The sequence below is a fragment of the Myripristis murdjan genome, chromosome 19, assembly GCF_902150065.1.
Source record: "Myripristis murdjan chromosome 19, fMyrMur1.1, whole genome shotgun sequence".
NCBI classification, from domain to species: Eukaryota; Metazoa; Chordata; class Actinopteri; order Holocentriformes; family Holocentridae; genus Myripristis; species Myripristis murdjan.
The window spans coordinates 4,216,133-4,229,320 of record NC_043998.1 but is presented as its reverse complement, the minus strand read 5'-3'; the positions used below and the strand labels follow the sequence as shown (position 1 = coordinate 4,229,320).

At 42.8% G+C, this 13,188-nt stretch overlaps 1 protein-coding gene across 2 annotated transcripts in view; it reads right to left on the bottom strand.

Moving 5' to 3' along the window:
* The window catches only part of ttyh2 (tweety family member 2), a 60,526-nt gene that overhangs the window by 24,486 nt on the left and 22,852 nt on the right, over positions 1-13,188 (bottom strand). For both annotated transcript variants that reach the window (XM_030078549.1, XM_030078550.1), the window contains exons 3-4: positions 12,058-12,169; positions 3,358-3,578 (exon numbers count right to left, since the gene is read on the bottom strand). In XM_030078549.1, coding sequence (XP_029934409.1) covers positions 3,358-3,578; positions 12,058-12,169 — 333 coding nt within the window. The remainder of the gene's footprint in view (positions 1-3,357; positions 3,579-12,057; positions 12,170-13,188) is intronic.

The following is a 13,188-nucleotide window of genomic DNA, read 5'->3' as shown; positions in this document are numbered from 1 at the left end:
TCTCCATCATTCTTTGGCATCCTTATTCACCCTCTCTCTCTCTCTCTCTCTGGTTCTTTTTCCTTTCTCCTTTTCTGACACATCTTTTTCTCTCCCCCTCCCCTCTCTCCCTCACCACAACCTCACTGCTATTTGTTCATCACTCCATTTCCCCCCTAAAGTACAGTAGAGAACAGCAGAGCACGCCTGGCAGCATACTAACATGTACATCGAGGCTCCCGGGTGACCTTTACCGCCATGTTAGTCTGTGTTGCATTCAGCGAATTAAGGTCAATGTGAGTAAAACATGGGAAAGCACAGCGGAGGTAGTACGGGCTGGAAACTGCATGTTTAACTAGAGCAGTGCATTTCCTTGAGATTTGCTTGAAATGGGTGGTGACAGTGTGTCGGGTTCACTTGGAAAGATAATAATAATGATATTATAATTCTTTATTGATTGTCTTTTTACTTGGCTGCCTTCACAGGGAGGTCAAAGGCCATGGTCAACTACATACTGGCCCACAAGAAATGATGACAAAAAACTTAAGACAAAAATTACTCATTACTCAACTCATTAATGTTCGATCATTTCCCTCTCTTGTGTCTTTGATATCCAGCCACAGGCCAGGGGCCGGGACTGTATGCCTGAGCATGCAGTGTGCAGTTTACTGACATCACGCCAAAATGATCTCTGGGTAGCGGCGTTCAAAGAGTTACCTCCTGCTGCCTTTTGTAGCCACCAGCGTGTGAAGTTGCCTCGTGCAGCTTTAATCTTTGAAAGTGTTTACAGTCTGTCCTATTCAGTATTCACTTTCTGTCATTCATTTTTATGAGGAAAAACAAAAACAAATCTAAGTCTTCAGACTATTAAGAACTCGAATTGACATGCGCATCCCGTAAAGTACCTGCAAGCTGAAAAATTGGAGCAGTGCTGTCTGGCTGTACCATATAAGTAGAGTCATAAATTGAAAGAAAGAAAGAAAGAAAGAAAGAAAGAAAGAAAGAAAGAAAGAAAGTGGGGATAGCATGAGTGTGCTTGCTTTCAGCAAACCCACTACTAAAATGTGGCAGAGATCCATAAATAATCTCCCTGGAAAAAGACATTTTATCTCAAGGAATTTCCTGGTTAACAGTAAAATAATAATAAAAAAAAATCATAACAATGATAAAATAGTGGCACGTAGCAAAGTGATTCTCTGGAGAAGATCCATGACGAGTAGGTAACCAACGCCCATACACTTTCATCAGTCAAATTAACCCCCCCCACCCTCTCTCTCTCTCTCACACACACACACACACACACACACACAAAGAGACACACACAAACTATTTGTCTCAGAGTCGGGGTGAGGCAGAGATAATGAGTCTATTAACAGCTTACACTGAGTCTGGCTGTCTAGTCGAGAGCTGCCTACTCTATTAGCGCAGAGCTATGTGGAGTATTGAATTATGGGCAGAGCAGGGGAGTCAGATTGCAGATCAATACAGACGTACCAGCTTCTCTGTTCCTGCAGGCAAAGTCTAAATCAATGGCACAATGCCCAAAGAAGACACAGGAATCTCTTTATGGCTCCTAAACCATGTTTCTGGCAGCTACCAACATGATAAGAGCACGAGTGCAATGTTAATGAGACAGGGCCCAGGGTCCTATTACAGTTACTCAGCATGGGTCTCCGTGTGAGAGAGCTGAAGAGGTGAGTAAGACTGCAGCGCTATGCCATTAGGGCCTATACGTTGCATATGTAGGGTTGATGCAATGATTGCTACTGACTGAATAAGACGCTGCACTTTCAAACTACACACAAATCCATATGGAGATTAGCGCTCATGCAAAGAGAGTTGCAGCACAAGTGGGTGATGCATACATACCGCCACATTGCTTTATGCCATACATTAATATCACATGATATATCCAGGTCATGACGTGCAGAATATATCTACCTACACATGAATAATGCATGCAACATCCTGTTCAAGAGCCAAACTCCTCAGTGATGGTGGCCATATAATAGACTAGATAGATGCACTATCTCATGCCCATTCAAAAAGCACATGCCCCATCAAATGTTTGATATAGACATAAAATAAATGCATGCATTTTGTTGCTCGTCTCTGATAATATTTAGCCATTATGATTCTAATTATGGATATACATCATTCTTCCACCCTCTGTAATGGTTAGAGTCGTCCCATAAATTACTTGGCAGCACCTTAGATGGCTGTGTATGGAAACACAGCCACCACTAGGCTAACAGTGACTGTTGTCCCCCATTAATGGGCACTGTACACATCCATGCATTTTATTACTGTGCATCGTAGACATGCATGGCTTTTAACCTGCCAACAACCGCACTAGGCCTGGACCTTTTACGTGAATACAATTACATCAGCTTTTCAAAGTCGTGAGAAAATCGACTTTCTGATTTTTGCTCCCTCTGTACTGGATGCGTTTTCATGCTGAGTTTTGTGACCTCTTTCACTGTTTAAAGGACAATTTCGGTATTTCTGATGTACAGGGGCTGCACTCACAGTGTTAGTCATGTTTCAGCTGTTAGCAGAAATGTTAGCAGCAAAATCATGAATGGACAAATCTGTTTTTTTTTTTTTGTTTTTTTTTTTTAGGTTAGGCTGTATCTCTGACATTTCTAACATGGTGTCTATGGGTAAATACAATAATTTTTCTGACTGAGTTACTACTGAGAAGCTTACTGATGAAAATCAGGCTCCAACTGAACAATAATGGGGCAATTCCATTCACACAGTAGTGCTGAAAAATAACCACAAAATGTCCTTTTTTTCAGTCTTTAGTCCATTAAGCTTACTGCTACAGGTTGTGTTTCCACTGCTTCCCTGTACCTCTCTCTCCTCGCTCTGTCCTCATCCATCTGGTGCGGTTCCAAACCAGCATAATGTAGCCTAAATAATGTCGGCCAACAAAATCGAAAGTTCTCATCAATTTCAAAATTGAGAGAGTAGGCAGCCATTGTCAATCAGCAGCGGGAAGCAGAAGAGACAGAACCTGTAGCAGCATCCTGAGGCTAAATGGTACATTTTTGGGTGTTTCTGAGTGCTACTTTGTGGATGGCTCAATTTCCCTGTGTAGTTCAACTGGAGCCCAATTTTTAGCCACAAGATTCTCAAAACTGACACAATCAGCAAAATTGTAGTAGTTACTGATACACACCATGGCAGAGAAGTCACAGATACAGCCTAACCTCAAAAAGACTTGAATTGTCCTTTAATGGATTTGCTGCTGACAACTTGCAGCTGAAACATTACCAGTGGTGTGTGTGTGTGTGTGTGTGTGTGTGCACTAAGCCCCCGGCAACCCTTCACAAGTCTGACACATGTATTTATCCTCTACCAGTCTCTGCTTACCTGTAATATTCTATGTATGCGGTTTGATCAGCGATGGAGGCCAGGTCTACTTTAGCCTCTTCCCAGTCAGGTAGGCCCAGAAGCTGTTTGATCACGTTGTCAGCCATCTGCTGCATGAACTGCAGGGTCTGCACGTAGTCGCCCCGTGTGGCAAAGATCTCATCCAGCCTCGCAAGGTGCTGGTGCAGCCCGCTCTTCATGCTGCCCATGGTGCCAGTCACCTAGAGGGCACAAGAGGAAAGGGGGAGGGGAAAATTAATGGTACAGCAGTGCTGGAGATGGGTGCAGAATACCAAGCATGAAAGTCAGGGTGTCAAAGAATAAAAAATTCCAACTTAGAATTAAATTGGATGACAGGCTTTGCCTAACAGGTTGAGAGTAATGAGTCTGAGGCTGGAAGGTCACCACTTAGAATCCTGACAGAGAAAATATGGGCAAGTAAAATGAACAAGAAACGTTTGGTAGTTCTTGAGAGCTAATAGGTGTGTATGTGCGCGCTTTTCTCTCTTTGTGCATCGTGATGGGATGACTGACGGCACCTGAGTGGATTTTGGCTCGGCCTTTTTGAGGTTGTCTTTCTCCCTGCCCACCTGATGACTATCAAGTCAAAGAATTTTATTAAAATACTTGTGGATGAAGTTGTCTCCTGAGAGAACCAACTTCTCTGGAACACAAGAACAGAGGACACATTTTTTTTTACAGTTTGAAATGGGCTGTGTGCCTTGACGATGTGCAGTCAATTAAGACCCGCAGCTGTTCACTTCCCCAGCTGTGGCTCTGTATCGTTGCCTACAGTGCTGTTTATTTGTGGCAACCTGTTTGAGAATATGATGCAACGTTCTTGCAATGAATCTTGGGACTTGTGCCTTTGTCCTCTGCAGCCACATCACCATGTGATGCGCCTAAGATATTTTGTGGCAGACAGCCACAATGCAGTCCCAAGTGGGAAGCACCGACAGCTCTCTGAAAGATCGGTCTACCTCGTTTGAAAGTAAATGTTCTTCTGTTGAACAGAATCTACCGTCAACTTCATGTCGTGACTTGCAAGCCAGGTTGTACAATGTGTGTGTGTGTGTGTGTGTGTGTGTGTGTGTGAGTGAGTGTATGTGTGTTGCTGTTAATTAGAATGTACTCTTGATGCCAGTATATGAGATCACTGCCAAAATGGCTTTGTGTTGGATGGGCCATTGTTTTCCTGTGGAGTGTTCCAAATATCAACAGTTTTTTTCTTTCTTTTTTTTTTTTGGTTTATTTTTTTATGGTGGCATTTTTGCGTTCAACCCCAGGACATTATGAACTTTCAACCCAGTTTACCACTGACCTTAAAAGTCCCTCAAAATGAGATCATAAACTCATGTGACCTTACACTGCTGTACAAAGACTCTGGGAGAAACTCTTCTCAAATACATTTGAGTTTCCAGAATTGTAGAATACAAAATCAACTGAAATTTAAATGAACTAAAGCGGTAAACATAAATACGTTTTGTTAACACATCCAGTTCACTGAAACGTCTATTTAACACATTTGTGTGTCCGGTACTGTACATGTAATGTCATAGAGACAATTTACTGCAACCTGATCATTTTATATTTTATATAGAGTGTAAAGCTGGTCATGTGTGGGTGCATTTGGTCAAGTTTTTTGGTTTAGCAAGTGGCCACAGGTGAAACTGGCCCAAACATCGAGCTTGGGGGTCCAGCGTGCCAATCAACTGCAGAGCTCAGAGCGACAGCAGCACTCTGGCCGGTGTGGGAGAGCTGGAGCGCTGAGTACAGGAGTCAGGAAAGAAAACCTGTGTGAGTAAACAGTTCAGCTTGGATAGCAGCCAAAACAAGTGTGTCCAGAGGTGAAAGCACTAAGTTTGCTGGTGCTGTGGGAGATTTTGTATTCCACCTCTGTTCCCTTGCTGTTTGTCAAACTTTTTCCAAAATCGATTCCCTGCTAATGAGAGACATTTCGGTGTTAACCTGTTTATGCGATATAATCATAGAGCAACTAATCACTCTTATCGCCCAAGGGAAAGTTATGCCCTGTAAGTCAAATTTTCCTGAATTGCTCGCTTGCTGTTTCCTTGACACATCACTTTCAACCCAGTTGGTCAAACACAGCAAAACCAAATATGTGTTGAACAAGCATCTACTGTACAAGTGCTACCCATTGCCTTGGGAGTAATTGCACCGTGCCTGCTTGGAGGGAGAAGTTGTTTACAGGGAAGTGGTATTCACAGAGACATCCTGCTATTTGATAATTAAAAAGGGTAATAAATGCCTGCATTCAGCCCTGGGTACTTGGCATTCGCAAGAGAGACGACTCATATTGTTGCTATGTTTGTCGGGGAAGGGTTCTGGTGGAACCAAGAGGAGGAGGAGGAGGAGAGGTTGGGTGGAAGTAATTAGTTGGTTTTGCATTCAATGTGTGGCCAACAGAAGACTGCCTATGGCAAATCTGAGAGGGGGGAGAAGACATAGAGAGCAGCATGGTAAGAAAAGCATTGTGAGATTAAGTGATAGACAAAGGCAGCGAGAAATATTCAGAAAAGCAGAGACAGAGAGTGTGACAGGAGATTGAAAAAGGATAAGAGGGAAATATAACAGAAGTTGATGACGGTGAAGAAAGTTTGAGGACAAAATTGATGAAGGCTTGTCTTCAGGATTTTGGAGTGCTGGAAAAAAAGAGCAAAACATGACTACAAAGATTGCAATTACTATTGACTTAATTACTGCTACACTGCTGAAAACATTTTAACTGTTGTAACAAGTCATTCATTATAGCACTTAAATCTTTATTTGTATCAAAACAAATGAAAATTAATTACCCAGTAGGTGAGATAACTCCACTTGCCCCCAATGCAAATAATTTTTTCTATCAAGTGTTATCTTCTTGATGCTAGCACAATATTTGTTTTCATGAGATAATGCAGATGTTTGGCTTAAAAAAAAATGAAACCGGATATAATAATGAATCTTTCCTTTGTTATGATGAGCATTTTCATGATGAAGGTGTAGCCATGGAGAAACGCAGGCAGAGCACTTCGGTGTCCCGCCTGTGGTGCAGCTTGGTTTGTTATCTGAACGCTCATCGATACGGCTTCATCTCAACCCCTCAAACGGGCCAGATGAAATCACAGATGAGAAATGAAGGCCTGTATCTGATCCTCCTCTGTGACAATCTTATCTCGAGAGCCTGGGGAGACAGCCAATCCAGTTAATCTCCCCATCATCTTAGTCTGATCCTCACTGTATAACTGATCTGCGCCGATCGGCAAGATATGATTCCCGTTGCCAGTCTTTTCTGTCTCCATCTCTGTCTGATGTTTTTAGGGCACGGAGAAGCATTCTCTGCAGCAGATCCGTCTAAACAAACAATCTGAAGCGGAATGTGTTTGGCATGCAGCAATTACACCGTAGGTTATTCATTTCCACTTGCCGCAGGATAAATAACACACAAGAAAAGAAAACAAACAAACAAAAAAACACAAGAAACTATGACAAATGAGAAAACTGTGACAAATAACAAGAGGCTTTGAAAAATAATGAGAATCTGCAGTCAGATCCTAGATTAATGATGTGGATCAAAATTAAGATCATTGTGCCATATGTAATGACTGCTCTCGTTTACATGAGCCTGTTGTTCGCGCTGGGGCTTGTATAGTTAGGAAGTCACAGATCCTTTTCCATGGCACGATGAGTGTATTTGTCAAGTTGAACCGAATTTGATATGTAGAGTGTGTCTTGTGCTCCTGCTCTGACTGATTGTCTCTGCTTGCAGATAAAGAGGCTTCCTTCAATTAAATTTGAATGTCGGAGCTGGGGCGTGAAATGGGAAACATGGGTCTAAAGTGCCTCAGCAGCCTGGTCACCCACAAGATAGAGACCATCTTTACTGTGGTGTAAAACCAAAATTAAAAAAAAAAAAAAAAAATCCAATAAAATCAGCGCATCTTTTTAAAAATATATTTTTTTCCTACCCCTTTCGCCATCAGATGTTTGATGACCACAGAGCTTTTAAGAGGATGTCATACACGAGTGGCTTAGAGGCATTTACGGGTTTTGGATGAAAGCTGCAAACATTAAGGAGGCATTAAATCACACGTTTTGGAAAACTGGTGGTCCAAATGGCAAGGAATGCTTACCAATTTAGGGAAGTGGGTTCGCAATAGTAAAAAAAAAAAAAAAAAAAAAAAAAAAAAAAAAAATGGTTAGCCATAAATACTGTGATGCATACCAAGCCCGAATCCACTGAGAGCGCCTGTGTGAACTCTCCCTCCCTCAAGAAGCCAGCCGCAGCTGCATTAGAGAGAGTTCACACAGGGGCGGAGAGGAGTGGAAAGTGGTTTGGTGTGATAGACGACCTCTGGCCCATCATAACCACTTTCACTTCAACTTTAAAAGCCTGCATGCCAAGCCATGTGAGACTGCGGAAGTTGGCGAAAGACAGTAAAGTGTCCATTAGTCGCATCTCAACTGGATCTCACCCGCCAGCACACCTTTTGAAACACTCATCGACATGTCAGAATGGATCGTTCATTTCTCTGTAGCTACTGTAGGGATGGTAAGGGGCTTCAACTGCTGGAGGAAGGTAGTTTATTTCCTAGAGAGCAGAGGAAAACACTGTGTCTTGGAACGAACAAGTTTTTTTTCTTTTGAAAATCGCCAGTTATCCAATTAAAGTACTGCTAATCGTGGGGTAGCAAAGACTTGATGATAACCTGGCCTGCTCTCTGCATCCTGTTTACAGAAAGTGCAGTGGAACCGAAGCAGACACAGGGTTAATGAGGAGAGGAATGCCGTTCCTCTTTGCTGCTGGACACAAGCCAGGGTCAAAGTGTGAGCAAGAATGCCTGCATGTATGCACACACACACATGCACATGAATATACTATCACACTCACACATGTAGAGCTGTGAGGCTTCATCCTACATATAGGGAGTTTCATTACATGCCACATCCAAATCAAAGTCTTTCAACCTCAAAATAAACTATTTCCATCATTTGGTCAATTAAAATATATTTCTTCCAGCCCTCTCATTTTACAGTAAGTTATGAGACAATAGCTGGGAAGTATATGTTTGTAATTATGTAGCTGGCCAGCTCCCAAGCAGTGTTTGAGCTCTGGCCAAATGCTCAGTGTCTGACCCACACAGCGACCCAGTGCACTATGTGGCTGCTGGCTGCCAAAGCCTCTCACGGCACCCATCACCAAACAATAGAGTTATTATTAGCGTGCCTAACACTTCAAATGGGATATCAATCCCATTACACCAGAGATAAAGCATTCCAGTTGGACAGATTCCCATTTACCACCATTGTTAACGGTTTCTTGCATCTCTTTGAAACTTCTCTTTCAGGTTCTTTTGGAGATGTGAGTGTATTTGTGTGTGTGTGTGTGTTTGTGTTCGTAAACACATCATAAGCATATGATCCAGACTGTAACTAATCATGGCCTGAACAGATGCTGAGAAAAAGCCTCCACTGATAATGAGCGTCTAACTTTCTTCCTTTCCTCCCATACAAAGCGAGTCTTTGGATGCTACCTCATTTCTAGACTCTCTGCACAGAGCTAAAAGGCATTTGTGTGGGCCAAAGGGCAAAGCGGCCATTGTTGTCAGTGAGGAGCTGTTCAATACCGATTTCAATACTGAATCTGCCAATCAGGCAAGCTAGCATTGGTTCTTGTTCTTCCCCATCAAAGGGCTTTGTCTCCTGGGCTCATGGTTGATTATGTGGGGGGAGACCGGGGACTGTGTGTGGCACACTGGGCTCTTTGTCCGGCTCAAGGACTAGACTCCTTAACAGTCTATAGCGCTACGAACTCACATGCACACACTCACACACTCACACACACACTCACACACACACACACACACAAATTCACACATGCATGCAAGCACACTCAAAATTAACTAGATACAACGTGAGTCCATTTACTGCCCTGAGTGAATGCCATCATGTCATATTTGTGGATGTGTGTGTGTGTGTGTGGTAGGAGTGTGTTTTCCACATGCACACCAGAGGTACACACCGCAAAGCTTTCAAACATGCTATATGTTCATGATTTCCCTCATCTCTCCTTAATGCAACCCTGAGAAATTAAAGTGGGCAAGTGGTAAGTGCTATACAGGATTCATGGGAAATCATCACTATATGTCAACTCTAGCAATAACATGGAGCGGTATTGACTGTACACATTAAATATTCTTAATATTTGGTTGTACAGAGGAAATGCAGTGAATCAAAAAAGGCTAACATTAATGTTTGTCACGTGAGAACTAATCTACAGCAGCCTTAATCGTCTCACATCAGTGGCCACAGATCTCCAATGTGATTTTGGTGTAAATCATTTATGCAGGGCATGATCTGAAGCCACATATAGCCAAGAATTGTGCCCCACCAAACCTTTAGCTATGAATAAATTTTTCCTCATCATTGGTGCAAACCTTGAAGAAGTCCCTACGTTATGCCGCAGTGAGAGAGCTGTGGACTCTCCCCTCTGAGCCACGTGGATTTTACTGGGGTTATGTTGAGTCACCGCTCTGAGTGGCTCAGATACCAACACATTAATCTCCATTAACACAGATGGAGACTTAATCCCTGCTCCTCGACAGCAAGCCGCCCAGGGTCCCTGCCCGCGCTGACACCATTGCAACATCATGGCCAGTCGTGCTCTGCCGAGAGGGGGAAGCAGACAGGAAGGGGAGGGGGGGAGGGAGAGGGGGCTTTTGCACATTGTGGTGTACTACAGGTCATCTGGAGCGACGTTTATTTTCGCAGGATGAAAGGGCCGATTATTTTCGTCAACTCAAATAACTGCATTACAGCTGGTGGAAACACATCCGCTTATACAGTTTAACATTAGAACAGAAAAAAAAACCAGTCACATCGTCTTTCTATAGATTATATTTGCAATACTACACACAATGTAACAAAATAAATCAATTAGTCATTTTTGGGGGGATAATAACTTCAGAAATATTAAACGCAATCAGTCAATTGTGTATCTACCGTTGATTTGAATTGCCAGGAACTTTACCTCACACACTGAGAGAGAGAAATGCTGAGGAGAAAACCAGTTCCAAGCACAGAAGCTGAGGTAAGAATTTCTAATGGGATCACTGTGACAGAGCAGAGTCAGAAACATGAATTTCAAAAATGCCTGATGCAGTGTTTTTTGGGCGGTTGTTTTTGGCAATTTTGTCATATTGTCAATGCAAGAGTAAAATAGATTTCAAATATCACAGAACACAATATTTATTCAAAATGTTACCTGCCGATGACATTTCACAACGTCTTTATTTTAGTCATTTATTTGGTGACGACATGAACTCTGATCTGTTATGCTGCTTATGAACTGTGATGCACAACTGAGCCAAGTAATCACTAGTAATTCTTGGTATTTATTCAAATCTTCCTGTCACACTAGCTAGGTGGCTTCCCCTGCATCAAGACAAGATACAGACACCGTGAGGGAAGTCACAGAAAAGTATCCTAAATTGATTTTAAGATATTCATAAACCCTCTGGCATTCATTATATAGATACAAAGGGAAAACTCCTGGCATCTGACGGCTATGTAAGCTCAAACAAGACATCAAAAGTAATTTTAGGCATTATTTGGCCAAGGTCTGCTGTGCCTGCTATACAGTATTTAATATGTACTGTGATGTACCATGGTAAGTGATTGCATGTAATCCCTCTGGGTATGTGGTAAATTGGAGAACTTTTTGTACAGGAGCATAATGAAATGCAATCCATTTGAGATCAAAGATAGTCTACATTGCAGACCTAGATTTTTTTTTTTTTTTGTCTCCATACTGCTTAAAAGATGAGGGGCTTCTAATACGGCGTGCCCCCTTTTTTTGCAGACAGAGTGGAAAAATAGGAGAAAGATGACAAAATCCCACTGTGTCAACCTCCCCTGAGTCTTGTCTGAAAGGAGGAAAAATGCCCTGTCATGAGTGTGAAATTTGCCACAGTGAGCTGCAGACTTGGGTGTCTGTTTTATCAGAGTCGCCAAGCCGGAAAATGAGCCAGATATAAACAGACAAGGATCACCCACATGCACTGAGTCAGTGGGCACAGGAAAAGCAAAGGATGAATCTTTATTTCTGCTGAGGCCTCAAGGGGTTGGAGAAGGGGGGCACAGTGTAAGAGAGAGAGAGAGAGAGAGAGAGAGAGAGAGAGTGTGTGCCCATGTGTGAGGGTGTGTGTGAGAGTGCTGAGTGTTGGGGAGCACAATTTTTAGCACTATAAAGTCATAAAAACAGCATAAAACAGTTAAAGGTGTTTTAAATTGGACCCTCTGGGCTTCCTTCCTCTCCGTCCACCTCAATCCTGAGTGCAGTGTGTGTGTGTGTGTGTGTGTGTGTGTGTGTGTGAGCTACCCTCTGACAATTCTGTCCACATGCTGGCCGGCACATCTGAAGCTTCCTCTGAGCTGTCTCCAGCTGGAAGCTTCCCATCTACTACTGCTTGTGTTTTGAGACAGTCCAATGTGCAGCGCTGCATCATATGACACACAACGGAAGCTGAAAATGAATGCTGGCAAGAGAGCAATGCCAGCTGATTCATAAAGAGGCAGCAGAATGTGTGGGTTTGAGGGTGTGTGCGCCTGAGAAAAAAGGGGCAACATATGTGGAGGTGGTGTCAGGAGGTGACACTGTTAATTACGTGTGTGTGTGTGTGTGTGCTGTGTGTTACCCACCAGGCTATCCACACCTTCCAGCGTGTGATTGGCATTGTAAAGGGAGTAGGTCAACTGGTACACCCCGTCGTTAGTCTCACTGTTGCCATAGAAACCCACACCCACCGCGGCGCTGTGAAGAGAAGAGGCAGGGAGGGGCAGGTTAGCGTTTCATACATTTAATGAGGAGAGCAGCTCGGCAGAACCCAGAAATTCAAAAGCATTATTGACACGTTAAAATTTAATGGCAACATCGCATGATGTCATCGTAAAGTAGAGACATACAACTTCCAGGAAGCAAACATATAGTGCCTGCAGAGTGGTTTATGGCTGTTTCATCCCCTCCTTTTCACAGAGCCATGAAGCACCACCATCCATGACTCCATCGGCACTGCCTTTTAAGATGGAAAAAATGACAAATGGAGTGCCTTGTGATGATCTCTGACAGGCATGAGTGCATCACTAGGCACGGACACTTGAGCCATGATGGCAGAGCAATGTCACTTCCTCTGTCCATTCAGAAATTGACCACCATGGGACATTTGGTCAGCTAAACAACATAAACAATGCATTTTTTCCTTCAGTTTGCTGGTAAATGACTACAGCTGTGCACGGGGCTCCACTCTGCTGTTGGAATATTGTCTGTCCAAACCTCAAATCTGGACAGACCAGTCTACCCAGAGGGCAAAATAAACATAAATACAGACCAGTGTGATTGTGAGTATGCATGTGAATATTCTGAATAAATTTGTGCACATGGTTTGATTGATTCCTGTAGTCATTATGGGCTTGAGTACCCCAAAGTGGTATTTTGGATGAATGAAGTTGTACAGCAACGGGAGAACGAACATTATAGCAGCAGAAGAATAAGAGCAACTCACATTACAGATGTGGAAAACATTATGTATCATATAATCTTGTATGATTACATATAATAGGCAATACATAATATGTAAGACACATATGAATGTGTAAGTCCTATATGGCATGGACAGCCAAGTAAGTTGAAGTACTGGAGGATATGGCTTGTGGAAATGGAGATACAAAATGATACACTTCAATATTCTTGAGTATCTGGAGTGTCAGTGACAAATAAAATGCTAGCATACACACACACACACACACACACACACACACACACACACACACACA